General features: G+C 63.4%; 2 protein-coding genes across 4 annotated transcripts; one reads left to right on the forward strand and one right to left on the reverse strand.

Annotated features, from left to right (window-relative positions):
• Positions 1–10959: 10959 nt before the first annotated feature.
• TACC3 (transforming acidic coiled-coil containing protein 3) lies at positions 10960–20775 on the reverse strand. 3 transcript variants are annotated; one of them, XM_043448009.1, is made up of 16 exons: positions 20637–20775; positions 18900–19062; positions 18591–18733; positions 16329–17216; positions 15723–15777; positions 15430–15583; positions 14288–14340; positions 13954–14042; positions 13659–13860; positions 13362–13466; positions 12921–12997; positions 12765–12808; positions 12239–12399; positions 11586–11692; positions 11315–11435; positions 10960–11196 (listed from the first exon to the last, which is right to left on the reverse strand). In XM_043448009.1, exons 2-16 carry the CDS (start codon positions 19059–19061, stop codon positions 11131–11133), a joined length of 2427 nt encoding a protein of 808 aa, XP_043303944.1. In that variant the 5' UTR covers position 19062; positions 20637–20775; the 3' UTR covers positions 10960–11130. The 3 variants fall into 3 exon arrangements, with proteins under 3 accessions (XP_043303944.1, XP_043303942.1, XP_043303943.1); XM_043448007.1 differs by having other exon boundaries at positions 13659–13863; XM_043448008.1 differs by lacking the exon at positions 20637–20775 and adding an exon at positions 19519–20448 and having other exon boundaries at positions 13659–13863.
• Positions 20776–20916: 141 nt separating this feature from the next.
• TMEM129 (transmembrane protein 129, E3 ubiquitin ligase) lies at positions 20917–25659 on the forward strand. The gene is made up of 4 exons (XM_043448010.1): positions 20917–21520; positions 22880–23354; positions 23828–23987; positions 24120–25659. The coding sequence occupies exons 1-4, from the start codon at positions 20917–20919 to the stop codon at positions 24366–24368; spliced, it is 1488 nt and encodes a 495-aa protein (XP_043303945.1). The 3' UTR covers positions 24369–25659.
• Positions 25660–27030: the final 1371 nt, after the last annotated feature.

Consider the following 27030-nt stretch of genomic DNA (forward strand, 5'->3'; position numbering starts at 1 on the left):
GGCTGCTCTGAGCCCGCTGGGTCGTGGCTGCCCCGGGCCGCTGCCCCCGTCCGGAGGGGCCCTGTCCTGCTCCGGGAGGGTGGCCTGCTGGGCGGTGGACGCGAGGCCCCGGCTCCGTCCTCCCCTCCTCCCGGGAGCACCCCTTCCCTTCTGCGTCTTCATCCTCCAGACCTCATCCCTCGCGCCCGGGAGCCTCCCTGGCGGGGGGGGCCCTTCTCCCCCAAGCAGCCCACCTGGGCAATTCAAGGGGCGTCTTGGCCCCCAGGGAGGGTGTGTGGCCCAGGGTGGGTCTGGGGTGTGCGGTGCCAGCCTCTCCTGCAGCCCAGGTGCCTCAGCCAAACCACAGGCTCCAGGCGTCCGGGGCCTGAGACCTGCCCAATGAAGCCCCCAGAGATGCCGGCCCCTGCTGGGGGCGCTCATGGGGCAGGTGTGTGCTGGGTGGGCCCTGGGGCCCTTCCTTCTCCAAGGAGCCTCTCTGAGCCTCCCTCTGCTGTTCCCCTTGGGGAGGCAAGGAAGCCACAGGTCCCTGCCCCCCTCCCCATCACAGCCCCTCAGGGAGGGGAAGGGGCAGCAGGCCGGCCCCCCAGACCCGACCCGGGACCCTGGCACAGGCCCCAGGTCAGGTGGGCCCCAGAGTGCACCACAGGCTTGGGCCCAACGGGGCCCCTGCCCACCCGCCCCAAGGCTGCTCTTCCGTCGGGAGGAGCCCTTGTCCCAGCGGGGCAGGCTGGATGCGGGCGGGATGGACGGCCTGTCCGGGTCTGGTGGGCCGTGTCACCCCGCCCCTAACCCGGGGCCGTGGGGGTCAGGACCCCGGCCCCTCCTATCTACCTTTCGGCTGCCGCCCCTCCCTGCCCGGCGCGGGCACCCGGGGCCTCCCCGCAGGGTCCCTGAGGCCCTGCCCCCGTCTCGCGTGGCCCCGGGGGTCACTGTCCTGGCCGGCACCTGCTGAGAAGCCTCCGCCCCCCACCCCAGGCTCCCCGGAAAGTGAAGTTGCGGGGTCAGCACTTGGGGTGGGGGTGCTCCTCTGAGAACTGCAGCCGCCGGGCAGCGAGGCCTCTGCCTCGGGCCAGGACCCGGCCTGCCGGCCGTCCCGTCAGCCTGGTGGGTCGAGGGGCCCTGTGAGCAGGTGGAGGTCAAGAGCCAGGGGGCCGGGTTTGAGGGGGGCCCACAGCCCGCGAGACGGAGGAGCCGGCTGGGGAAGCCCTGGCACCCTGTCACCCGGCTCCCGCCCCTCCGCCCAGCCCCAGTGCGGGCCCCCAGTGTATCCTGGCCTCAGGCCTCCCCCTGGTCTGGCCGCAGGCAAGGCCCAAGGCAACTTCCTCCAGGAAGCAGGCTGTCCCTGGCCGGGGAGGGTGTGTCGGGCCTCCGGTGGGGCGCTGGGGGGCCAGACAAGCCTGGGCCGGGGCGAGGGCGCATTCCTGCTCCCCGAGCCTGCGGGGAGGGGGTTCCCAGAAGCGCGGGGAGGCCTGGCCAGCATCCCGCGGGGAGAGCCCCCGGCACTTCCTGCTTGGCAAGAGGGCGCAGGGCAGCAACAACAATTGTGCGTGCCCGCCCTCCTGGGCACCCCCCCGGTTCCCCCTCCTGGCCTCCCTCCGCCCAGGCCCCGCGGCCTCCCCTCCGCGACGCAGACCAGACAAGGCTGGTCCCCCCACTCGCCGGCCCTGGCACCGCCGGGCGCCCGGTCTCTGCTGCCCACTGTGTCCTCCCTCGGCTCCCACGTCAGGCTGTCTGCGTGAGGACATGTGGGCCCGGAGCCCGCCCCTCCAGGAAGCAGAGGAGGGCGGGTGACCAGGGCAGGGTGGGGGCGTGGCCGTGGGCGAGTCTCCTCGCCAAGGGGTGGGCCCTGTGGGGTGGGCCCCGTGCAGCCCGCCCTGCAGGGTCGGGGAATGAGATCACGCTCCGTGCGGGCGGGCTCCGGCTCGCAGGTTGGGACAGGTACCCAGCCGCACCCGCCCGGCCTGCGGCCCTTGGGCTGGGCTTGGCCGCCCCAGGGCACGCCGAGACCCTCCTGGCATGGGGTAGGCGGGGCTTCACGTGCCGCCTTCAGGAAAGAGGCCCCCGCCCGGCCTACCTGCTCCTCTAGGAAGTCCCCGGACCCCCAGGCCGGCCCACAGCGGCGCCCTCACGGAGAGGAGGGGGGAGTGGCCGGCCTGACGCGGAGGCCTAGGCTTCTCGGGCAGCGTGGGGTGGCCGGGCCTGGACGCTGCTCCTGGCTCTCTGCTCTTGGGCGGTGAGCAAAAGCCCCCTCCTGCCCCCTGAGGCCTGTACTGTGAAGGCGGAGGCATTGACTCCTCCTTGGGTCCTCTAGATGCTGGCCTGGGGGTGGGAGTGACATGCTCCTGAGAGAAGCCCCCACATCCAACTGGAGAAGCTGGGCATGCAGACCTGAGCCTCCAGGCAGCGGAAGCAAGCAAGCCTGGCTGTGTGATGGCGGGGCGGAGACTGGGAGGCAGGGCCCCGGTGGGGCGGGCTGGTGAGGCTGGGTGGCTCAAGGATCCTGCCGTCGGGGTCCCGTCCTGGCTCAGCTCAGTGGTGAGCCACCCGAAGACTGGATGCAGGATGCAGGAACGTGGGGACCCTGAGTTGGCTGCACGTGTGTTTCTGGTTTCTTGATGCCTGCCCGGCGTGGAGCTTGTGCGAGAGGCACCCCCTTCCTCGGGGCAGGAGGACCTGCCTGTGGCCCCGGCTCGTGGCGTGGGGCTGGATCCCGGTGGGAGGACCCACTTGCAGCCCTGGCCTGTGGCGTGGGGCTGGACCCCGGTGGAAGGCTGTCTTCCAGGCTCAGAGGAGCCTGTGGGTCCTTGGCCTGCGACCTCCTGCGGCTGGGAGAGGCTGAGAGGTCTGCCTGTTGTTCGGGAAGGGGCAGAGCCTGGCCAGGGTGCAGGTCCAGCCCCTCCCTGGGTCACCCCCGGAGCCCCGGCCTCTGGCCCTCGGGCACCAAGGACTCTCTATCCAGCTATCCTGCGTGGACAGCAGGCACCCCAGGCCGGGAAGCTGGTGGGTGGGGAGCCAGCATGCTGAGCAGGGGTGGGCAGGGTGCTGTGAGGACGTGGCCTGACCTTGCTGGCCGGAGTGGCCCCCGGGAGCTCCCTCAAGCAGCTGCAGCCCTGCCTCCCTGCCCCCCTCTGCCGCGGTCAACCCACCGACGAGCTCTGCGTTTGCCCATTCATTCCTTCATTCCTCACCCGCCCACCCGACCCCCAGCCAGAAAGCTGAGTCCACCAGGGCAGCGACTAGACGGGTTGTCCGCGCTGACCCCAGGGCCGGGAAGAGCGCGTGGAGCCGGGAAGGTGCTAGTGAACTAAAGAACCAACGGCTGAGCGTGTGGAGCAGTCGTTGGATCTCGGGATCACACGCCTGCTGATGGCTGGGGAGCAGTGAGTAGGGGTCTGGACAGGGGTCTACCCAGAGTTCGCGGCCCCGAGCACCCCTGCTACCCGTTGGAGCTGTTGGGGACCCAGCCCTGGGCCCTGGGAGGGGGCTGGCGTGGACAGACAGGAGCCCCGGGGCCCCACCCCATCTGGGAATCACCCCTGGGCCAGGCACACGGGGAAGGGCGACCTGTCACTCGCTGTGACCCCGGTGCTCTGGGGGCCCCTCACCCTCCCCGCCCCACCCACCCCCCAGCTTCTGCCCACACTGGCACCTGCCAGGACAGGCCCTCACTGATGCCCTGTCCTGGCAAAGACCTGGTGGGCAGACAGCAGGTCAGGTCGGTGTTCCACCCTGCGCTCCCATGGATGTCCACAGCGGCCACTCTGCCAGGCCTGGCCGGACTCTGGGCCTCAGGCTCCTGCTCCCTTCACGATCCAGCTGCTCCGCCCCCATCCCAGCCCTGCAGCCAGCTGGGCCTGTCAGCGGCCCCACTCGGGAGTGGGCACATGGTGGGTGGACAGACGGGAAGCAGGGCATGAGGAAGGAGGACAGGACAGGGCACCCCTGTGGGGACCAGGCCGCCACCACGTGGGGCACAGCTTCACCCACTCACTCACTGAAATGGGAGGGAAGGGGCCGGACCACAGCAGTTTAAAGAACAACGGAGCCCAAGGACAGGAGATAAACTGATTGGAAACAATAGGTCCAAGATGGCAGAAGAGCTGATTTCCACTAGACCTTGAGCCTCAGAACTCACTGTGATGGATCAGTAAGCTAAGTGATGCGCCCGCGGGTGCCAGGGCAGTTTGGAGGCCCACCAGGAAGGGTGACAAAGTGGGCAGTGGCCCGATTCCTGGAAATCCCCACCCTTCCCCAAGCTACCCAGAATACTCCGCCCACTCATTAGCCTATGCAATGCATATGTGCATCCTCTGACTCTCTGCACCCTCAGTTGCCTTTACCACTGCACCACCTGAAATAACTCACCCCTATAAACTCTGATAGCGCAGTTTGGTAAAAATCCACCTGCAATGCAGGAGACCCCGGCTTGATTCCTGGGGTGGGAAGATCCCCTGGAGACGGGAAAGGCTGCGCCCTCCAGCATTCTTGGGCTTTCCTGGTGGCTCAGCTGGTAAAGAATCCACCTGCAATGTGGGAGACCTGGGTTCAATTCCTGGTTGGGAAGATCCCCTGGAGAAGGGAAAGGCTGCCCACTCCAGCATTCTGGCCTGGAGAATCCCATGGAGTGGATAGTCCCTGGGGTCGCAAAGAGTCAGACGTGACTGAGCGCCTTTCCCTTTCAGTATAAGCACTGACAACCCCCGCACCCTAAGGCTGCTCTAGCCCTCTGAGATGACCCGGAGTCTGCAGGGCTTGTTTCTCTCTGAATAAATCCACTTCTTAGCTATCACTTTGTAGCTCACTGAATTCTTTCTGCTGTGAAACATCTTTAGCTTCATTAAGTCCTGAGACCAGGTGTGTGATCTCAGTTAAAAGGGGGACTTCTCTGTGGCCCGGTGGCCAAGACTCCGAGCTCCCAATGCAGAGGCCCAGATTTGAACCCTGGTTGGTAAGCTAGATCCCACGTGCTATGGCAGAAACTAACCAGGCACCCCGTATCGCTAGCCCTGATCCATCCTGTTCTCCCCACCCATTTTACCCGCAGATGTTTGTCCTCCGACTTTCTTGCTTAACTGCACTCTGAAAATGAGTGCCCTCTAGCTACACCTGACATTTACCCTTCCAAGACAACACTCCCTAACTCTCCCTTCCTCTGCAAGCAGTCTTCATTGCAGAAAGAATGTCACAGTGATGGTGACCCTGAGGACCCCCAAACCTGCCCTGGAATCACCCTAATGATCTCAGTGCCTCCAGGAGGAGGAGAACGCCCAACCACACCAACAACCCTCCTTATCTTCAGCCTGTTTTCCATCCTAAACCATAAGACCTCTTCCAGCTTCCCAGGAACGGGGGCATAGTCTTGGAAGTGTCAGCTTGCTGTGGTCCCCTCTGCCTGGCAAAGTAACAAAGGCACTCCTTTCAGTGTAGTCGCTAGGTCGTGTCTGACTCTTTGCAGCCCTGTGGACTGTAGCCCGCCAGGCTCCCCTGTCCACGGAAGTCTCCAGGCAAGAACACTGGAGTGGGTTGCCATTTCCTCCTTTCTACTCCTCCAAAACTCTGTCTCCATATTTACATTTAGCGTCAGCGAACAGAGGCCGGTTTTTCAGCAACACACATGCTAAAGCTAAGCGTTCCCATGCCACCACTAAAGACCCCATGTGCCGCAGCGGAAATCAAGATCCCACGTGTCGCGGTGAAGACGGTGCCCAGCCAAGAGAGAGAACGGGGTGGGGGGACTGCAGGGCGAGCCCCAGGCTGTCTCGTGGCTCTACTCCTCCCCATCCCGTCACTCACTCACTCACTCATTCGTTCATTCACTCGCGCTCTTATTCACTCGCTTGCTCCTTCACTTATTCATCCATTCGCTCCCTCATTCACTCACTAGCTTATTGCTCATTTCTTCACTCACACTCGCTCACTCGCTCATTCATTCATTCACTCGCGCTCTTATTCACTCACTCACTTGCTCACTCATTCACTCATTCACTAGCTCACTCATTCATTCACTCACTCATTTATTCACTCATTCACTCACTCTCTTGCTCATTCATTCACTCACGCTTTTATTCACTCACTCACTTGCTCACTCATTCACTCACACTCTTATTCACTCACTCACTCACTTGCTCACTCATTCACTCACTCATTCACTGACTCACTCATTTATTCACTCATTCAGTTGCTCACACATTCATTACTATTTATTCACTCACTCATTCACTCGCTCACTTATTCATTCATTCACTCATTCGTTAGCTCACTCTATTCACTCACTCATTCACTCACTTGCTCACTTATTCATTCATTCACTCATGCTCTTATTCAGTCACTCATTCACTCATTCATTAGCTCACTCATTTATTCACTCATTCACTTGCTCATTCATTCACTCATTCATTAGCTCACTCATTCATTCATTCAGTCACTCAGTCACTCACGTGTCAGGTCATCCCAGCCACTGTCTACAGGAGCCAGGACTCACCCTTTCTCTCTGCTCTGGATCCAGGTAGGCTGCAGGAGGTCTCTGGGTACCTGCCCACCATCCACTCATTCCCTCTACCAACACTCTTGAACTGTCCTGTTGGTGCCCAGCACCAGGTCTGGGACAAAGGCTGTATCTCCACCTCAGCCCAGCCCACTGCTGGGTCATTATAGACATGAAGGCCCTGAGTCTAGCACTTCGTATGCCCGTGTGTCTGGCTGGGGAGGGGGGTGGCAGCACCCACCCCTCTACGAGGGAGCCCAGAAAAGTCACTGGACAAGGCTGGGCTGGGGAGGAAGGTGGGGGGGCCCTGCTGTGGACGGTCCCACGGCCGCACCCCAGGCTTGCTCAGACGCTCGGTGGCGATGGTGTCGGTCAGCTCCCCCCCTTCCCTGGGCCTGGGCCCTGCCTGCTGGCCCCTGTGTAGTGGGTGGGCCTGCCCTCCACAAACGAGGGGCTGGGCCAGGCACAGGGGTCTGAAGAACAGAGGGGATTGTGGGAGGGCAGGACCTCGCCCCAGACAGCCTGGCAGGGGACCAGGGAGGCGGCCCCTTGACTCCCTGTGGTGAGGGTCCCAGAGACCCGGGGGGCCGGGGCCGGGCTGGACCCTCGATGCGGTGCGGACCGCCCGCGGGCGTCTCAGGCTGGCCCAACACTGCCCCCTGCAGGTCGCCTGCGCTCCCAACTCCCAAGGGGCCACAGCAACCCCGTCAGTGCATGGGGGGCTGGGCACCTGAGGGTCCGGAGAGCGGCGGCCGGGGGGCGCACGGGGGCCTGAGACCCGGGACCGGGCGCCAGGGCCGGGAAGGGCATGTCTGTGCTGACACGGACAGCCCCGCGGGTGTGCCTTCTACCCCGGGGACACGCCCTCACGCGGCCCCCGAGGACACGCCCCCACGGGGCCCCGGGACACGCCCCCACGCGGCCCCGGGGACACGCCCCACACAGCCCCCGAGGACACGGCCCCACGCGGCCCCGGGGACACACCCCACACATAGACCTGGGGACACGCCCCCACGCGGCCCCTGAGGACACGCCCCCACGGGGCCCCGGGACACGCCCCCACGCGGCCCCGGGGACACGCCCCACACAGCCCCCGAGGACCCCCGAGGACACGGCCCCACGCGGCCCCGGGGACACGCCCCACGCGGTCCCGGGGACACACCCCACACATAGACCCGGGGACACGCCCCCACGCGGCCCCTGAGGACACGCCCCCACGCGGCCCCGGGGACACGCCCCACACGGCCCCTGGAACACACCCCCACACACCCAGGCAGGCCCCCGCCCCCCCCTCCCCCCGCATCCCACCCCAGGAAGCCCCCAGACAAGCCCCGGCTAAGTCAGGAGGGCCCTGCTCATGCCCTGCCCAGGCGGCTCCGGCTGCTCCCCACCAGCTCCTGTCTCCCAGTGACCCGGGTGCCGCTGGGCCCTCCCTTCTGGGCCCCCACCCCAGATCAGGAACAGGAGCCCTGCACCAGGGCAGCCAGGGGCAGGGAGGGTGCTCTGGGGGCACGCCCGGGTCACACGGGCACAGACAGACGCCACCGGTGGGTTCTTCCCTGGGGGCAGGCAGCCTGGAGGGGTGGCCAGCCCCAGGGAGAGCCGTGTGCCCCTGCCTGGCTGCGCAGCAGTCCCCACTTGCTTGGACTGTGAGGGGCTGAGGGGGTTTGGGGTTTGGCCTCCCCTGGGGGTTGCTATGCATGCAGGCAGCGCTTGACTGCCGGGGGGAACCCGTGGCTGGAGAGGGCTGGGGTCACCCCCAGGAGTGTGGCAGGGGTGGGGACACAGAGGCTCAGCGGGGAGCCCTGTGGTCAGCCTACTCTGCCAAGCTCCCCAGTGAGAGGGCTGAAACGGCCCAGGCAGGCCATCTTGGGGGACAGGGGCCGGCGGTGATAGCCATGGACCTGGGCATCTCCATGAGGCAGGTGCCAGCCCGTGGTGGGTGCGGCCACAGCTGCCTGGAGGACAGGCGGCAGCAGGGGGCCTTGGGTGAGACGGCACCCCGCGTGGTGGGGTCATGAACTGCTCTGGCCTCCACTGCAGGGGACACTGATCCCACAGCCCCTGAGGCTGGAGGGTCACAATCCGGGCTTCGGGATGCGGGGCTGCGTCCCGCCGACCTGCAGACGCTGCCTTCTTGCCGCATCCTCGCGGTGGAGGCAGAGAGGCCTCGACGTGAGGACACTCGTCCATCCCATCACGGGAACCAGCCCTCAGCTTCCCCCAAAGGGCCCACCGCCTCCTGATTCCATCGCCTTGGCCTTAGGACTCCAGTCCCTGAATCTGGGGGGCACGAACGTCTGTTCTGTAAGTGGGGTTCTGGGTCCCACCCCACTGCTGGGAGGGGTTCACTGACTGTGCGTCCAGAGGTGGCTGCCAGGGCTGGGCCCACTCAGCCTCCGCAGCCTCCTCGCTGGCCGACCCCTTCCCGCCCGGCAGAGGCCCCCGGCCATGGTGATGGCGTGCTGGGAGCAGGGGTGCGGAAGCCAGGGCTGGGGCTGCGTGCCCGGCTCGGGTCATGTTTACCCACAGGAGCCCGGTGCCAGGCCCCCGCCCGGCCTCTCGGCCCTGAGTTGACTCGGGCCCCAGGATAAACACCCATTCAGCTGCACAAGGCCCCTTTGTCCAGGGTGAGGCTGCAGGCCCAGGACGCTGTCCGGCGGCCCGTGTCCTCAGCGTGGCCAGCCGCCCCTTGTGGCCTTGTCCAGGCCCTGCTCAGAGGCCTCAGCTGGGGACAGGGCCCTGGGTGGCTTGTGGAGTGGCAAGCAGCAGGGGGCAAGCCTGCGGGCCCTCTCGGAGCGGCTGGGACCCCGCCGAGCCATGTCGCTACAGCCTCGGGGCCCCCACCCTCGCCAGGCACGCGCGGGAGGAGGGGTGGGGGGGGGCCCAGCGCTGCAGGCATCCCTTGCCCACCCCAGCCCCTGCAGGTGGGCCCACAGACCCCTGGGTAAGGCGCGGCCAGCGAGGGCAGGGCCTGGGGTCGGAGGTGGCCGGCTTGGGCCTCGAAGGCTCAGTCTTGGGGCCAGCGGGGGTGACTCTGGTGGGAGACCCGGGACCCTGCAGCCCTGCCCCTGGGTGGGTTCGGGTGCCGAGGACGCCCCCCCAGGAGTTAAGCGGAGTTAAGGGTCCCTCAGGCCCAGCCCAGCGGCTTGGCCCTGACGTGGGAGCCGCGACAGCTTCTTGAGCACAGGAGGGCTGTGTGTGACTCAGGTCAGGAGAGGCCTGCTGGCGGCTTTACTGAGGATGGGGGAGTCGGGGGACCCACAGGGGTCCCCGCAGGCTGGACAGGAGGGACTCGAGTATAGGCCCCGGGAAGCCTGGGGCTGGGAGGAGTGGACCCCCGGTCCCCGCCCTTCTTTCCCGTGTTGGCCCCTCTGGTGACAGTGGGGGCCGCAGGGGCGCCCAGGGTGGGGGTGGGCATCGCCGTGGTCCTCTCGTCCTGCAGCTTGTGGCCAGCAGCGACCCCTGGTGGCGGCCAGCATGCCACTGCAGCCCCCCAGGGGCCTGCCCTCCTGAGGGTGTCGGGGGCCTGCTGCCCCTCTGTGGGGACCGCCGCTCTGTGTGCTGGTGGCCCCCTCCTCAGGCCAGCGCCCTGGGGTCGGGGTGGACGTGCAGACCCTGGGAGTGCCCTGCGGCCGTTCCCGGATCCCGCCATGAGGAGTAACAGCTCCAGAGGTTGAGCTTCCGTGACCGGTATCCAGCCAGCGGTCCGGCTGCCTCCTCCATGGCCCCGCTGCCCTGAAGGCTGGGCCTGCTAGGTTCAGAAGGGCCCCCGCAGGCCGCTCGGCCCTCACTGCCCCCAGGCCAGGAACGCCCAACCCCGTCCCCACCCCGTGGGAAGGGGCCCAGGAGGAAGACGCACTCTGCGCCGGTGACCAGGGTCCGGTCGACGGGGACAGCCTCGCCTGGGGAGCAGGCCGCTGGCACTGGGGGTGGACTCTGAGCCCCACTTTCAGACTGTACTTCTGAGCCTTTTGTCTGTCAGGAGCGGCAGATGTCTGTCTGGCAGGCCTCTTCAAGGAAACCGCTGTGGAGACCCCCTGCCCGTGTTGCCATGCATGGCAGCTTCCTGGGTCTCGGGACTGGGGGCTTCCAGCTGGGGGGGGGTCAAGTGGGAACTGCCAGGTGTGCGACAGACCCCTCACCCCTGTGAGTGTCCCACTGCAGGCCTGCAGCCCTCCATGGGACACAGAGCCGACCCCCGCCGTGGCTGCCGTGGTTTCCTTTCTTCCACGAAGGCATTGGTCTGCGAGATCCGTGGTCGATACAGGCAGTGTCTACTCCAGCACCACGTGGCTGACCAGGCAGACCGGGGGGATCGGGGCCCACTCAGCCGACGCTCAGGAGGCGCTGGCGGCCAGTCAGGCAGCTGCGAGGTGCAGGGCAGGGACAGGCCGAAGTTACCAGAGGGACGGCGGCCGTGGTCAGGTCAGCAGAAACTGCCCCTTTAATGAAGACCAGGACAGCTCTATTGCTTAGATTTAAGGGAAACTTTATTTTTTTCCTAAAGCAACCTAGTTTAAAAACGAATTGAAAAAACAATTGACATCAATAGAGAAGAAAACCCTAGACAGACAGACAGACAGACAGACAGGCAGACAAATAGACACACACACAGGGAAGACGGCAAGGTCAGGGCCATTGCATCAGATTCTCTTCATCTTGGAAATGAGGTCGTCGCAGATCCTGGTCAGCTCATCATTCTCTTTAGTCTGAAGAGGAGAATTGGCCCCTGGATTTCTCACAGTGCTTGGAACCTGGAGCCCCCCGAGCCGCGAGGGCTGCCCGCCCCTGCCCCCTGCTCCATCCAGCCTAGGGCTCTGCGCCCACCTTCTGCTCCACCACCTTCTCCAGGGAGTGGACACGCATCTGCTCCTTCCTTAGGACCGCCTGCAGCGCCAGAGCATCTGTCTGGGCCTTGCTCCGGACCTGGGCGATCTCCTCACTTGCCCTAGAGCAGCAGAGGGCCCGGCTGAGCCGTGGGTGGGGCCAGACACCCCGGCTCCTGCCCCCCTAGCCCCCCCCACCCCGAGCCCCCCCCCCCAGCCCCCCCTCCACCCCGAGCCCCCCACCCAGCTCCTGCCCCCTGAGCCCCACGCACTGCTGGAGCTTCTCCTCCGCCTGGGCCTTCAGCGCCTGGTACTTCTGGGCTTCCTTCTCCACCCTTCCTATGTAATCCTCCACACACTTCTTCAGCGACTCTTCGTTCTGGGAGGAAGATGGACGCTGAGCCCCGAGCGGAGACCCAGCTCTCTGGGGGGTTCGTGGAGCAGCCGTGGTCGAGGCCACGTGGGAGCAGCCTGCCTGTTTCCCTGCAGACAGCCTAGGCCCCCCCGACCCCCACCCGGGACCCTGAGCGCCCCTCGGGGCCCTACCATGGGGTTCCGTCCAGGCACTGTGGGGGAAACTGGTTCAGGCACCAGGCCCACGGAACAGCCTGTCCTGTTCCCCCAGCCCCGGGCTCTGGGGGCCGGGTGCCCTGTGGCCCCAGCGGTGGGGGTGGGGAACAGCGCAGCGGCCAGCACAGACCCACAGTCTCTGCACAGGCCCACATAGACCCCTCGCAGGCACCCGTGTCCAGTTGCAGTTAACAAGCTGAGAGCCCAGGGTGTGGGCAGAGGCAGGGTTGAGCCTGGCCCCACCTCCGGGCCTGCCTTCTCCCTTCTGCCAGGCTCCACACCAGGGCGCTCAGCCCCTCCTCCTGCAGGATCCCCACCGCCCCCGCCCCCGCCCCCAGGCTGGCCCAGCACCCACCTTGCGGTAGCCTTCGATCACCACCTTCTGTTTCTCAAACCGCTTGAAGAGGTCGGAGAACGACTTCTCCATGGAATGCAGGTCTGCCGTCAGCTGCGCCTTCTCCTTCAGGACCTTCTGCATCTCGGTCTTGGAGAGCTCCTTCTGTTTCTGAGCCTCCTCTGGGGGAGAGACCAGCACCTCGGATGGGCGGGCGGCAGGGGATCTGCCTCTCTCGGGACCTCCCAGGGTGGACCCTCGGGGCTCCAAACGCTCAGAAAACAGCCGTCTCCACACCAGCTACGCCCGGAAACCGAGGCAGCTGGCAGTGAGCCCAGACCTGTCCCAAACTTGGGGCTTCCAGCCCGGACACGGCTGGTGCCCAACATCCACGGAGGCCACAGTGGGACGCACAGCCCCCATGGCAGGGTGGACACTGCAGCGTCAGGGAAGGGACCCAACCTGCCCACCGCCTCACCCCAGATGCAGGGGAGGGGAGGGGGAGGGGAGGGGAGGGGTGGGGGAGGGGAGGGGGAGGGGCACTCACCCATCACCTGGTACACAGTCCCCTCATAGCTGTCCATGATCTTCCTGTGGGAGGGGAAGAGAGGAAAGCAGAGGCGTGAGCCGAGCACCGCACGCACGCACGCACGCACGCACGCACGCACGCACGCACGCACGCGGCGGGGCCGGCCGCACTCACCCCATCTCCAGGAGCCTCCCCTCCAGCGCCGTGCACTTGCCCTGCAGCGCCTCGTTCTCCTTCTGCGTGGCCTCCACCTGCGTGGCCACACGCCTGCGTTGGCCCAGGTCCCCCCCCCCCCCACATCTCCTGCCGCGCTTGGTGGATGTCCTGTGCTGGGGACACCTCCCAACATGGGCGGGGCGGGGTGGCCTGAGGCGGGTGGGAGGTGCTGGGAGCAGCAGGGTCCAGCCCAGGTCTCCACCCACTTAAGACATCGCCCTAGCCTCGTGCCATCACCCAGTGAGGAGGCTGGGGGCGTCCCCCCGGGACAGCGCAGACCCTCATGCCACTGGTTCTGTGACACACGTGGGACGGAAACAGGATGCCCGGCTGCGAACCGCCCCGTTCGGGCGCGGCGGGTAGAGCCTGTGACTCTGCCCGCCCCAGCCCCGCGCTCACCGCCGCGTCCAGGTCCTTTTGGCTGTACTGTAGCACATCGACGATCGGCCCAACAGGCAGCAGTGGGGCCCCGGGCCTGAGGTCACATGGAGCAGGGCAGGGCGTCTACCGGAGAGACAGCCGGGGCTGTGAGCTCCCCCACGCGGCTCTCCACCCCACCGGCTCCCCACAGCACAGCGCGGCCAGAGGCGACCCCTCGGCCCCCACCCAGCCCATGAAGCCTTCAGATCTGCAGCAAATGAAAGCCGGGCCCTTAGAACAAGCATGTCTCTAAAGCAGACGGGATGAAGCACTTACGGGAACGCCCAGGGCTCCTGGGAAGTCCAGGTCAAGCAGCTGAGCCTCCCGGGGGCTTCCAGAGGAAGGCGCGTCCACACCGTGAGCACCGAGACCAGGAGAGAAGCTGCCTGCCATCTGCGTGCGGCCGGGGCTCTCCTCGGAGGCCAGAGGGCCGGTGCTTGGGACAGGTGGGCCCCACGGCCTGTCAGGCGGCCCGCCTCTGCTGTGGGCACACAGGAGCACGCCAGCTCACTAACCAGGCCCTGGGGCGCCGTCCTCGCCCCCGGCCGCCCCTGCCGCTGGCTGGGCATACCTGCTGGGTGCCAGGGCCCAAGGACTGTCCTGCAGGAGTGGGTCGAAGTGGAGGTACAGTGACTGCTTCCTCAGGGCCGACTCTTTAAACTAAGAGGGAGGGAGCAGGGTCAGCAGCGTCCCCAGCATGCCTGCCTGCCCCGTCCCTCGGGGGAGCCCAGCACACAGGAGATGCCTCTGGGGCCTGAGCCAAGTGGTCTGGGGGCTGGGGGCTGGGGGCAGGGGGCTGGGTGCGCTGAGCAGAGTGGCTGCAGCAGGGGCCTGGGGTGACGCCGCCTCCAGGGATGCAAAGCCTGCCCCTGGTCAGCGGGGCTGCGGCGACGCTGGATACTCACCGAGGACGCCCCAAACTGCTCCAGGTAGTCCACCTCGGCCCCTGCGCCTAGGACTGAGAGGGGGTCAGCAGCCGCCCCCGCCCGCCATGGGCTGCCCGCCCCCCATGGGCCTCGGATGAGACATGGCCAGGTCAGCCATGTGCCCCCCAGCCTGGTGCTTGGCCGTGCACAGCACCCCTTCCTGGGCTCCTGGACCAAGCACCCTTTGCTAAAGAGCAAGGTTGCTCAGGGTGCCTGGGGCTGGAGGGTTGGGGGGGCGTGCTGTGCACCCCGGAGGCATCACAGAAATGTTCCTTGGGGACCAGGTTGCCCTGGTTGAGAACCACCATGGGAGGGCCTTTAATATCTGATAATCCAAACTCTGCTTAAAAAAACCCAAGGGTGACTCACGCCATAGACAAAAAATTTAAATTAACACCAAAAGCCCAAGCAGCAATGGAACAAATTGGGTTTGAAAGTGGACATCTGTGCTTCTGAAGACACCATCAAGAAAGTGAAGAAAGTTTTTGCAAATCATGTACCTGACAAGCAATTCTTATCTGGATTATATTAGAAATCGGTATAGCATGATAAAAAAAACAGTTCGAGTAAAACCAGGCAAAGAATCTGAGCAGATGAAAGTCAGGAGCACGCACACTGCTCAACATCAGGGAGCAAACCCCCCAGGCAGCCACCCTGGAGGGCGGCACAGGCTGGACCTCAGACCCTGCGGAGACGGGCTGGGTGGCAGCTCCATGAGCACACAGAGTGGGCCCCCGGGGCCTCTGTCCAGAGACAGACACGAGAGCACCTCTCCGGGCAGCCCACTCCTGAAGGCCAGAGCAGCTGGCGGAAGGAGACAAGGCGCCGTCCACGGCGGGGATGCTGCTCGGCCAGGAGAGAAGCCCTGACTCACCCTGACCAGAGGCAGAGTGTCACACAGTGACGCGCCTTCCCACTCCCAGCCCTGAGGGCACGGTGAGGACCCCACAGAGACCCTTGAGCTCTCCCGGCCCTGAGGCCCTGGCCGCGCTAGTGGGGCTCAGCCTGCACCCCCGGGACGGGCGGGCGGCTCCTCCTCCAGGGGCCTCGGTTCTCACAGCCGCTCCCAGCTCGGCGGCCTGCCACCTCCTGTGCCCACGCTGAGGATGGCGACCACGTACCCTCCACAGGGTCCCGGAACTGCTCCCCACTCAGGTCCAGGGTGGGCTCCGGCCCCCTCTCGGTGGGGGGCGTGGGGTTGGTGGGTGCAGTCGGTGGCTTGCTGCTTGGGCTGCCGAGGGGCGCCGATCCCCCCGAAGAGCCTGCGGTCCCCTCCTGAAAGGGAGGCCGGGGTCACTGCGGGGCTGGCTAAGACGAGCGGGTGCGGGGGAGCATGGGCAGTGGCATGCCCACCCCTCCCAGCCAGCTTCCCTCTGCCTGCGATGCCCTGCAGACGTAGTGCCCGCGCCCGTACCTCACCCGCCGCTCCTGGGGTCCTTGTCCCGGGTGTGTCATCTGGGCACGCCTGCCTGAAGAGACGGGGTCAGCAGGGCCTGAGCCCACCCCCAGCTCCGCGCTGCCGGGGTCCTGCGACCCCTCCCCTAGAAGCCAGGCTCAGGGCTGCATCGGGGGCCCCACAAAGCCACCCCCACAACCTCGCCTGCACAAGAATTGCTCCTCAGAAGTGGGCAAAGCACCCCGAGTCCATTTCAACTCAAGTAAAAGCAAAAATAAGTGAATCCTATGGCTACTAGGAAATGGCAACAGCAGCCAGCCCGGGAGGCTGGGGCCCAGGCTTGGCACTGTGCGCCCCTGGGAGTGGGCGGCGGGAGGCAGGTTCACTCTGGGAGGGAGACGTGGCGCTGAGGGGTATTCCTCGACCTTCCCGAGGCGCAGACAGCCCTCCTGGACTGCATGAGCACCCTACCCATCCCTGGGGGGTCCCGCAGCAGAGGGATGCTTCCCCACTGGTCCCCAGGGACTGCAGTGGCCCCAGGGCCCCCACCTGAGGAACATGTGGCACCTGTGGTCTCACATCTGCCTTGGAGCAGACGACCCGCCACTGCCAACCCGTGCTCACCGGCTCAGAGACAAGGCCTCTGCGGTCTGGCCGCTCTGGGGGTGCTCCGGGGGCCGGGCTTCTCCACCATCCACGGCCGGGTTACAGTCTGGGTCGTCCGGCTTGTCCCAGCTCGGGCTGCTGGACTCATGGAGAGCGAGCTCACAACCTTTGCCCGCCTCCTGGGTGGCCTTTCCGGGCCTCGCCTCTGGTCTCCTCAAGGGGGGCTTGAGACCCAGGGTCTTCCCTCGCTTCCGCAGTGGGGGCGGCCTTCTGCTGGTGGTGTCAGAGAAGTCAAACTCCAGCCGGATGGGCCCGCTCCTCAGAGAGCTGGTGGTCTGGCCACTGGCCTCCTCCCTCCGAGCACCAGGGTATGTGTCCCCTGCAGCCTCTCTGGGGCTGGTCAGGGCCATGTTCTTGCCAGCGGCATCCGTGGGGCCCGTGGGGGCCTCTCCAGGCAGGTCCACGAGGGGCTTTTCTCCAGGATGGGCACCAGAGGGTGAGGTGGGCCCAGCGGGGGGAGCAGGGACGCCTTCTGAGTCCCCTCCCGTAGCGCTGAGCGGGTCCTCTGCCATGTCCCGGGATGCCACCTTGGGGGGCTGTTCTGGAGCCACGGGGCTGAGGGGCATGCTCTCCTCCGAGGGCCTCGGGTGGACGTGCTCCTCCTGGGCGCACTCGGGGCTGCCGGGCGCTGGGCCTCGGGAGGCCTCAGGGCTTTCCACACTCTCTGGGATCTGGGAAGAGCTTGAGGGACCCAGGCTGACCAGGGGAGCTGAGGGGGGCCCACCAGGAGGCTGGTCTTCGGAAGCTGGTCTCACATCCTCTGAGGGGGGCTCGGGGTCGGCCGGTACTGGCTTCTGGAGAATTCCATGGGTTGTTTTGGTATCTCTTTCCTTGGTGAACTGTTGGCTTTTCAGAAAGCAAACTTAGTTAACACTAAGGAACCAGTTAGGACTTTAGTTAGATTTTAGTCCATGTAAAAACATTACAGAAATAAGCATTTTGTCAACGCCCTCCTTGGGATCAGCTTTCACAAGAACATTCCCACAAGTCAGCGTTGGCGGGCCCTGGAGACACAGGTGACAAGAGCAGAAGCCTGACTGCCGACGGTCAGAGTTGAGCTTCCCCACACCAGCCCACTTCCCCCTTCTGGCTGGGGACCACCAGCCACGTGGTCAGGGACAGTCAGTGCACACGAGGGTCAGCCTTCCCACTGGAGAGAGAAAGGCCAGGTTGAGGCTGAGGCCTTCAGGAGGAGCAGGACCCCGGCTCCCTGCGGCTGGAGCAGCTCAGAGCCGGCGTCTCAGCAGCCTGGCCTCCCTCTCCTCTTTGGGCTCTGATGAAACAACAGTATTTGATTCACTCAAATCTCATTCAGCTGAATTTCAAACAGAAAAGTAAAAACCTGAAGTTGAAAAGCAGCAAGGAGACCTGGGTAGAGGGGAGTCAGGTGCAAGGAATTTCCACCCAAGGGGAGGTAGAAATGCCGCCTGGGGACATCTTACTTGAGCGAGAGGTGAAGGGTATGCTAGAGATATTTTGCTTTTATACCTTTCTCTGCACATCTAAAATCTGTTTAAAAGAAAAAGGAAGCTTTAAACTGTGTAAGTCAGCAAAAGTCAGAATGAGGCTGACTTTTATGCCAGCGAGGCCCCTTCCCACTCTGGATTCAGTGGGTCCCTTGGGGGCACTCGCTGGGTAAATTCAGCCAAATCTGGGGTGAAAAGCCGCCACCAGGGTCCCTGTCTTCAGACAGAGGCAAAAAAGCCCATGTGTTCACTGAGCTGACCACCACACCCAGCCAAATACCTAATGCCAGGTGAGGCTACAAAGAAGCACCTGCTGGTCAAAGTCAAGTGTTTCCAACCGGATCCGTCAGACCGGCCGGCACAACAGCCAGCCCCTGTGCCTGTCCATGGTCTCCTCCCGGGCGGGCTGTGAGCACAGGAGGAGACTCCTGACAGGTGCTGACACAGCAGCAGAGCCAGAGCGCCCCTCTCTGGAGATTCGGCCAGGGCACTTCAGGAAGTTAGAGGAACAAGAACCAACGTCAATTTGCTGGCAAGGGCACAACAAGAGAAGCAGAATGTAAAGTTCACACTTCCTCTGTTTCATTGCTCACTTTTCCAGTAACAAACGATTTCGGAGGTGCTCTGGGCCACGCAGGACACAGAGCGGAGACCAGGAGGAGCCTAACCGGATGTGGCAGACTCTGCGAACAGAGCTTTTCTGCCGAGTCCCTGAGGCTACGGACGGCAGTACATCAAACAACCCCACACTTACTTCTCTTTCTGCGGACAGACTTGGTGGCAGTTTTCTAATCCAATGGGGTCGCCCAGAGCAAAACAGGCTTCGAGCTTGCTACCCACGCTGGGACTTAAGATCCTGTGTGTCTGTGGGTCCCGCAGAGGTGTTTGAAAAGTCACCTGTTGGGTAGAAAAGAGGGCACCTGTTCAATAATTCAAGTCTTCGACACCCCTCTGGCAGCACTGTGCCCTGCCCGGGCAGCTCAGTAAGTTGCCAGGAAAGCAGGTGGCAGGGTAACCTCTCGAGGGACACGGTAGATCGAACGCAGGGGCCTGACGAGCTTACCTTCACAGCTTTGGCTGTGCTCTTCGGTGGCACATTCTCTTTCTGTGACAGACGGAGAACAGATGATCTTCCGGTAAGTTCCGGTGGTGAAAACAGGAAGTCGCAATTTTCTGTACTTTTGTCACCAGTGACATTTTCGTCACTGAAGCTATGCAGACTCATTCTGGAAAAGCAGATAGTTTGGTGTCAGGAGGAGGGCAGTGACCCTCTGTTGCCTGAACGCTCATAGGTGACAGTGACAGGGTTGGCCCCACGGTGCTGCAGGGAGATGTCCCCCTTCGGCACAGGTGGGTCAGACGTCAGGCCGTGTGTCCTCTGCCAGGCAGTCCCCATCCTGTTCCGGGGGAGCTGTCACCTCCCAGGAGTAAGAGCCGGAGGAGCCTTCAGCTCACAGGGCAGGCGGGCAGGCTCAGGTGATTAAAACAACTTGAACTTTGTGGGTAAAACTTCAGAGACAGATAAGGGCTGATCTGTGATGAAACTGAAGCGGCAGAGGAAGCCTGGGCCCCTTCATCAGGTGGAGCAGCTGCCAAGTTTGTGGAGAACAGAAATGTAATAGGGCCCAGCAGCACGGCCGAGGAGGAGCTGGAGAAGGAACAAGCAGCAGGTGTAGAGTCACCTGTGGGGAGTTGAGTTTCTCCATCAGGGGCCTCCAGTCAGGCCCAGGGGGTTCCAGGAGAGTCTCATTCCTCCTTCCGGAGGCCCTCATGATGGTCAGGGCCACAGCATTCCCAATTTAGGAGTCACCAGAGAACTGAGCATTTGCCTCGCGGGAACACTACAGGTAGGTATTCGCTGGCGGTGGGGACCCTGGGGACTGGTTGAGGAGGCCAGGTGGCTGGGGCAGGGGGAGAAAGGATGGCTTGAAAAAGAGGTGAGGTCAGGGTGACAAGCCACCTCGAAGGGCTTGGGGGTAGGGGCTGCCTGTGGAGGACAAGAGGGGTAGGAGGGAAGGGGGTGAGTCAGAGGCTCTGGCACTGGGTCAGGGGCAGCCTGGTCAGCTCCTCTTGGCAGCAGGCTCACACACTGCATGGGGAGAGGGGAAAAATGAGCCTGAGCCGGGGCCACTCACTGTGAGGTCTGGCCTGAACAACTGGGTAAACAGGGGAGGGGGCTGGATGGCTGCAGGACACAGGACGGATAGAAGACTTAGAGGACGGCTTTCCGGCAGACGCCCCTTGGCCTGGGGAAGGTGCGGGAACAATGACGGCAGCCCTCCGCAGTTTGGCTTCTACTAATAATGAGGGCTTCTGCTCAAGAGGAGGAGTCTTTTGAGCAGAGGAGGGTTGGCCAGGGAGGCGGGGAGGGACTGGGGACCTAGGGTGAGCGGGGTCTGCGGAATCAGGTGCAGCAGGAGTCGGCGATGGGTCCGGGTGGGGCTGCACCCAGAGGGGCTGGGATCGGGAGGGCAGCGCTGGACGCAGGGCAGCGAGCGCGCGTGTACTCAGGCTCGGAGTCACCGGGCGTCTCGGGAGGCGGGGGCGGGAGCCCATCTGCTCTGCTCCCGGTTGCGGCCGGGTCGGCGGGATGAGGAAGGCGGGAGGGGACCCTGGAGGAAGCGGCGGGAGAACGGCCCAGACCGCGAGGAGGGCGGAGCCGGAGGCGGCATAGGCCCGGGTCTGGGGGGGGTCGCCAGCGCGGCAGGCAGACCCAGGCCGACAGAGCCCTAAGGCCCGGCTAGAGGCATGTCCGGACCCCCGAGCCGGGACCCCACCGCTGCCGCCGTCGCCCCCTTACCTGTCGGCCGCCGAACGGAGCCCAGGGTGGGAGGCGCCGAGTCCGCGAGCCCCTCAGCCCGCCGCCGATTCAAATACCGACGGTTGGCGAGAGCCGCCAATCAGCGCGCGGCTAAGGCGGGGCGCGGGGCGCCGACAGCCAATGGGAAGCAGAACGCCAGGCCACGCCCACTAGGAGGTTTCGTTTCCGGGGCGAGGGCACGCTGGGCGCGGCGGACGCCGGATTCCTTAGTAAAGGCGGCCGGCCTGATGCGCCTAGAGGAAAGGCCGCACGCGGGTGGATGGTGGCTGCGGAGCCAGCCGTCGCCCAAGAATCCCGGGCTTTGCTGCGGACGCGCCTGGGCTGCGCGGAAATCAGGGCCCGAGAGCTTCTCCCCCGAGTCTCAGTTTCCCCAGCTGAGCAATGGGATCGAGTGCAGCACCGCCCCCAAGCGGGTCGTGTGGAAGAGCCAAACCCTCGCGAGAACTGGCTCGCGAAGTGGGGCCGAACGAGGGGCCCGGGAACTTCATTTCCCAAAATACTCCGCGGAACTCCACCTCCCAGAGGGCGCCGCGAGTGCCCCGAGGGCAGGGACTCAGTTTCCCAGAGCGCCCCGCGCCACCGGGCGCCTACCGGACCCGGACGCTGTGCTGGGTGGCGGGCCTCGCCGGGCCGGTTTCCCCGCGGCGACGGCGGCGCGATGGACAGCCCCGAGGTCACCTTCACGCTGGCCTACCTGGTGTTCGCCGTGTGCTTCGTGTTCACCCCCACCGAGTTCCACTCGGCCGGGCTCACGGTTCAGAACTTGCTGTCGGGCTGGCTGGGCAGCGAGGACGCCGCCTTCGTGCCGTATCACCTGCGCCGCACGGCCGCCACGCTGCTGTGCCACTCACTGCTGCCCCTCGGTAAGCCCAGGGCCCACCTCCGGGACCCGGAGCGGGAGGGACGGGGGCGGCCTCCCGTGCTGGAAAGCCGAGGCAGCGGGCTGAGCGCCCGTGTGCTCGGGGAAGTGCTGCCCCTTGCAGCTACCCGGCAGAGAGGCGGGCCCAGAACCCTGGGGAAGCGGTGCTCTGCTTACTGGGGCAGGTGGTGAGCTGGCTCTCGGGGACAGGTCCCTCGAGTCGGGGTATGAGTTAACTGATGCCCCTAGGGGTGGCCTATCCCACTCCTTGGAAGGTGGGTGCGGGAATGGCAGGCAGAGAGGGTGACGGCAGTCGAGTGTCATTTCCGCCTCCAGGGGATCTTCCTGACCCAGGGATAGAACCCGCATCTCCTGCATTGGCAGGCTGGATCTTTGCCACTGAACACTAGGGAAGGCCCCCACCCCCACCCCCAGCCTTTTTTAAAAAATATAATTTTATTCATGGATGTGCTGGGTCTTCACTGTTGCGCTGTTGGGAGATGCTCTGTTGCAGGCCCTGGAGCACCCAGGTTTCAGTAGTTGTGGCTCCCGGGCTTAGTTGCTCCGCAGCATGTGGAATCTTCCTGGACCAGAAATCAAATCCATGTCCTCTGCATTGGCAGGCAGATTTTTATCCACTGCACCACCTGGGAAGTCCTAGAAAAGCCCTTTTGAAACTTCAGAGAAGTGTTATTTATTGCCACATGAGTTACTTATTATGTATCAGTTTGATCAATAGCATTTATTACTATGTTCTCAACTTTAAACCTTTCCTGCAGGTCACTGTCTGTTAATTTTGACATGCAAATTGGCTCCCATCTGGCCACCAGGGGCCTGGAGCTGGCTCCTGTGTGCCTGTGACACGCTCTTGTCAGTCTTCGTTTACTGTCTGGTACAGGACGTCCCAGGTCTGGGATGGGCCAGACTCTGCTCTGCTTCCTCAGAGCAGGCGGGATCCGGAGGCTGAGATCCATGCCTAGGACGGCCTGTGGGCAGCTCTGCATGAGGTGACACCAGATCCTTGTGCTTCTTTTTGCTTTTCTAGGATTTTCTCATTTTATTTCCTCTACTTATATGTGGTTTGTAGAAAACTAAAGTAGTAAGATGGGAATGTTTTCTGCTCACTGGACAAGTACTCAGTTGAGTCAGCTATGGAGCTGGGCAAGGCCCACCTGCCCTGGGGCACCATGGCCTTGCCCTGGGAGCTGGCCATGGCAGAGGGCCAGACCCAAGGCTGGGCATTAAAGGAAGAGGCCTCCCCGGAACCCCCCCAAGAGACAGGGATAGCACTGTGGACATGACCTGGGGAGGCTGGCAGCCTGGCAGTCCCAACCTCTGCTGAAGCTTGCCCCATCCCTTTTAGGCTACTATGTGGGCATGTGCTTCGCAGCCTCGGAAAAGCAGCTCTACTACCCCAGCCAGACCCCGGAAACCTGGCGGGCCTTCCTCCTGCTAGCGTTGATGCTGCCCGCTATCGCCTGCACCCTGATCTACTACTGGTCCCGGGACCGGTGGGCCCGCCACCCCCTGGCCCGCACCCTGGCCCTCTATGCCCTTCCACGGTCGGGCTGGCGGGCAGTGGCTTCCTCCGTGAACACGGAGTTCCGGCGGATTGACAAGTTTGCCACGGGGGTGCCGGGTGCCCGGGTGATCGTGACGGACACGTGGGTGATGAAGGTGACCACGTACCGCGTGCACGTGGCCCAGCAGCAGGACGTGCACCTGACCGTGACAGAGTCCCAGCAGCACGACCTCTCCCCAGACTCGAACCTGCCCGTGCAGCTCCTCACCATTCGCGTGGCCAGCGCCAACCCTGCCGTGCAGGCCTTCGACATCCGGTAGGCGGGCCTGCGGCTGGGGTCGCTGGGGTGGCTGTGCCCTTGGTCTGCTCTTTGTGTTGCTCCAGGGGGCGGGGTGGGTGGGAGCTGCTCCCTCTGGAGTGCCCCTCCCTCAGGTCCTCTGCGTTTCCCCTTTCTTCCCAGCCTGCCCTGAGCTGTCTTCCCGGCGTCTCGGGAGGAGCCCACTGGGGGTGTTTGGGGGCCACTGTATAGGACAGAGGCTTGGTGGCTCCCTGGGCCGGGGCCAAGGTGCTTCTGTCTAGTTCAGGCTGTGGCGGGCATGCCTGCCCCTCCTGGACCCGACTTGGCCTGAACCTGCCGAGGGCCAAGCCCTCTGCCGTAGCTGCAGTTCTCCCGCCCTCTGTGCCCCTCCCCACGTCCTGAGGAGAGGCCCGTGAGCAGTACTGGGTCAGTGGGCTCTGGCCCCACGGCCATCTCTAGTGGTCCCCGCCCAGCAGCACCCACCTCTACAGGCTGAACTCCACGGAATACGGCGAGCTGTGTGAGAAGCTCCGGGCGCCCATCCGCAGCGCGGCCAACGTGGTCATCCACCAGAGCCTGGGCGACCTCTTCCTGGAGACCTTCGCCTCCCTGGTGGAGGTCAACCCGGCCTACTCGGTCCCCAGCAGCCAGGTAGGGGGCTGGGCAGGGGAGGTGGGTTCCCACAGCTAGGCCGCCATGAACTGCCTCTCCTGGGGTGGGTCAGGAGCCCCATCCCCAGGGAGGCCCGACCAGGCTTCCTCTGACCACCTGGCCTGCCTGCAGGACCTGGAGGCATGCATCGGCTGCATGCAGACTCGGGCCAGCGTGAAGCTGGTGAAGACCTGCCAGGCGGCGGCCGAGGGCGAGTGCCAGCAGTGCTACTGCCGCCCCATGTGGTGTCTCACCTGCATGGGCAAGTGGTTCGCCAGCCGCCAGGACCCGCAGCGCCCCGACACCTGGCTGGCCAGCCGCGTGCCCTGCCCCACCTGCCGCGCGCGCTTTTGCATCCTGGACGTGTGCGCCGTGCGCTGAGCCCCCTGGGGGGACCCTGCAGCCGCCTGCAGGGGCAGATGGGCCTCTGGGCCCTCCTCGGTGCTGCCGTGGGTGGCTCTTCGGTGCGGCGACTCATTGGTGCCCGAGGCTGCAGAAGGGCCCGGCTGCGGTTTCGGCAGAATCTTTCTGCTGGAGTTCTGTCCCTGGCAGCGGGGTGGTCTTCAGCACCTCTGCCTCCTTCACTCTGTGTTCTTCCGACTAGGGGTCAGTGCTGGGCACGCAGAACATGGTGTTGGATCCATCTCCAGAGCATTCTGGGGCCCCCAAGCTGTGTCTGGGCGACCCCTTGGTCAGCCCCAGATGACCCTAACCTAGCCACTTGCCTTAAATGTATGGGGCACAAAAGTCTTAACTGCTCCTCAATTACACGACAGACCTGAATTTGTCTAAGACTGCAGTCTGTCATGCTTCCGTCCCCAGGCTGGCTGCTGGCCCTGTGGCATGGACGCCCTCCACTCCCCATGAGGCCACTCTGAGGACTTGGTGCAGAGCCTGGTGGTGGAGGGCACCCGAGCATTGCCCAGGATCTCCTGGTGATCACAGCCAGCCAAGAGCGCCCTCCTGTGGGGGGGTGGCCCCTATCTGCCCCCTACCCAAGGCCTCCTCAGGCTTTCCATCAGGGGCTGTTTTCACCTGCTTTTCCCTTAGCCGAGTGCATGTGGGGCTGCCCACCCCTTTGAGGGGCCTGTGACCACGTGCCTTCTGGTGCTCCTGCGAGTCCAGGGAATGGGCTGTCTCAGACTCCTGGTTGCACGGCAACATCTTGTGTCCAGACAGCAAGATGGTGGGGGCCCAGCATGAGGCTCCCCACAGGCCCACCCACTTCAGAAGGGATGTGCCCCGCAGTCAAGGCAATGACAGCCGTCTTCCCAGTTCTTGGTGGTGAGGTGGGGTGCAGGGAGGAAAGTGTTAGGCTCCTGGGTACAACTCTGAATGTGGCTGTTGGCGGGGCCCTAAGCCTCCTAAACTTGGTCCTTCTAAGCAGGTTAGATGGAATCAGCTGGCTCAACTCGCCCGAGGCTACACCAAGCCCAGGGATTTGGAAGTGAGCAAGCCCAGATTCATGGTCTTCTGGGGGCACCCGCAGGGGACAGCCATCAGAAGGGCAGCCAGGAGCCATGCCCGGCCTCAGCCTGGAATTTCAAACCTTGGCAAGGGAGAGCCAGGCCTGGGGTTGTCTTTTCTAGAAGAGAAGGTTACTTAGTTTTATAAAGATATATCTATTGTAGCAAAGTGATATGCTATTGAATAAAATGTTAGTATGAAGTTATCAATATTTTGTTTTTCCTGGTATTCAAACAGTTGGGGCCAGGCCATCTTAGAAGTGGCCACTTTAATGTGCATGTTTTCTTCAGAATAAAGGGAGGCAGACTCTTCATGAATCTTCCCCTGATATTCTAGCTGGGGTCTCAAAAAGCTCACTTCCAGGAAACCTTTGTGGATGGGTCCAGGGGGGTGGGAGTGGGGGTTGGCATACACATGCTGCAGATGCAGGGGCCCATGTGAGGGACCCTGGTGATCCAAGGTGGTGAGCCCTGCTGGGCGAGGCCTCCAGCTGTGTGCTTGCTGCTGTGTCCCACGCGGAGCCTGGTGGTGCAGCCGCTTGGCTGGGGGAGCTCCACAACAGCACAAGCTCCCTCTCCCTTATGCTGCTGCTGGACCCTGAACATGTTTATGAAGTACACACGACCCACTGAAAGCCAGTGGACTGGAATTTTTTATATCTTGGAGATACTTGATTTTCTTTTCACTATAGTCCTCTGATAGTTTAGTCACTAAGTCATGTCTGACTTTGCGACCTCATGTGTTACGGAGTCCAAGCTCGCTCTGCTCGCTGCACTGCAGGCCAGTGACTCAGACGAGGTGTTGAGGCAAGGAATACTTTATTCTGAGAGCCGGCTGACTGAGAAGATGGCAGACTGTCTCAAAAGAACCATGTCATTGGGGTCTGGATGCCAGATTCTTTCATAGGTCAGAGACGGGGAGGTGAGGGAATAGTAAAAAGGCCAATAATCTTGCAAATGTTTCCTAGAATTGCAAACCTCAGGCAGGGTATATGTTAATTTCTTCCTGCCATCTACAGGTGGACAGGGTTCTGAACAAAGGCACTTTAGAGTCAGGCAGAAAAGCAGGATTCTCTGAGCCAGGGTTTATGTATGATTGTCAAACAGTTCCAGCATGGAGTCAGAATTGGCTTTTCCCTAAAAGGTGGGCTGTAGCCCTCCAGGCTCCTCTGCCCATGGGAGGGCATTCCCAGGCAAGAATACAGGAGTGGGTTGCCATTGCCTTCTCTAGGAGATCTTCCCAACCCTGGGATTGAACCCAAGTCTCTTATCTGTTTGCACACAAGCATCACCACCTAATGCATGGAGACTGGCCAAGGGTCCGGCCCAGTGAGGGAGGGAGGGAAGGGAAGGGGTATGTGTGTGTGTGAAGAATGTGATGACGTAGGCCCACAGGGTGTGTGTGTGTGTGTGAAGATGTGATGTAGGCCCACAGGTTTTGTGTGTGTGTGTGTGTGTGTGTGTGTGTGTGAGAAGAACGTGACATAGGCTCTCAGGTTGTGTGTGTGTGTCTGTGAAGAACGTGACGTAGGCCCACAGGTTGTGTGTGTGTGTGTGTGTGTGTGTGTGTGTGTGTG

This window comes from Cervus canadensis, chromosome 26 (genome assembly GCF_019320065.1).
Source record: "Cervus canadensis isolate Bull #8, Minnesota chromosome 26, ASM1932006v1, whole genome shotgun sequence".
NCBI lineage: Eukaryota > Metazoa > Chordata > Mammalia > Artiodactyla > Cervidae > Cervus > Cervus canadensis.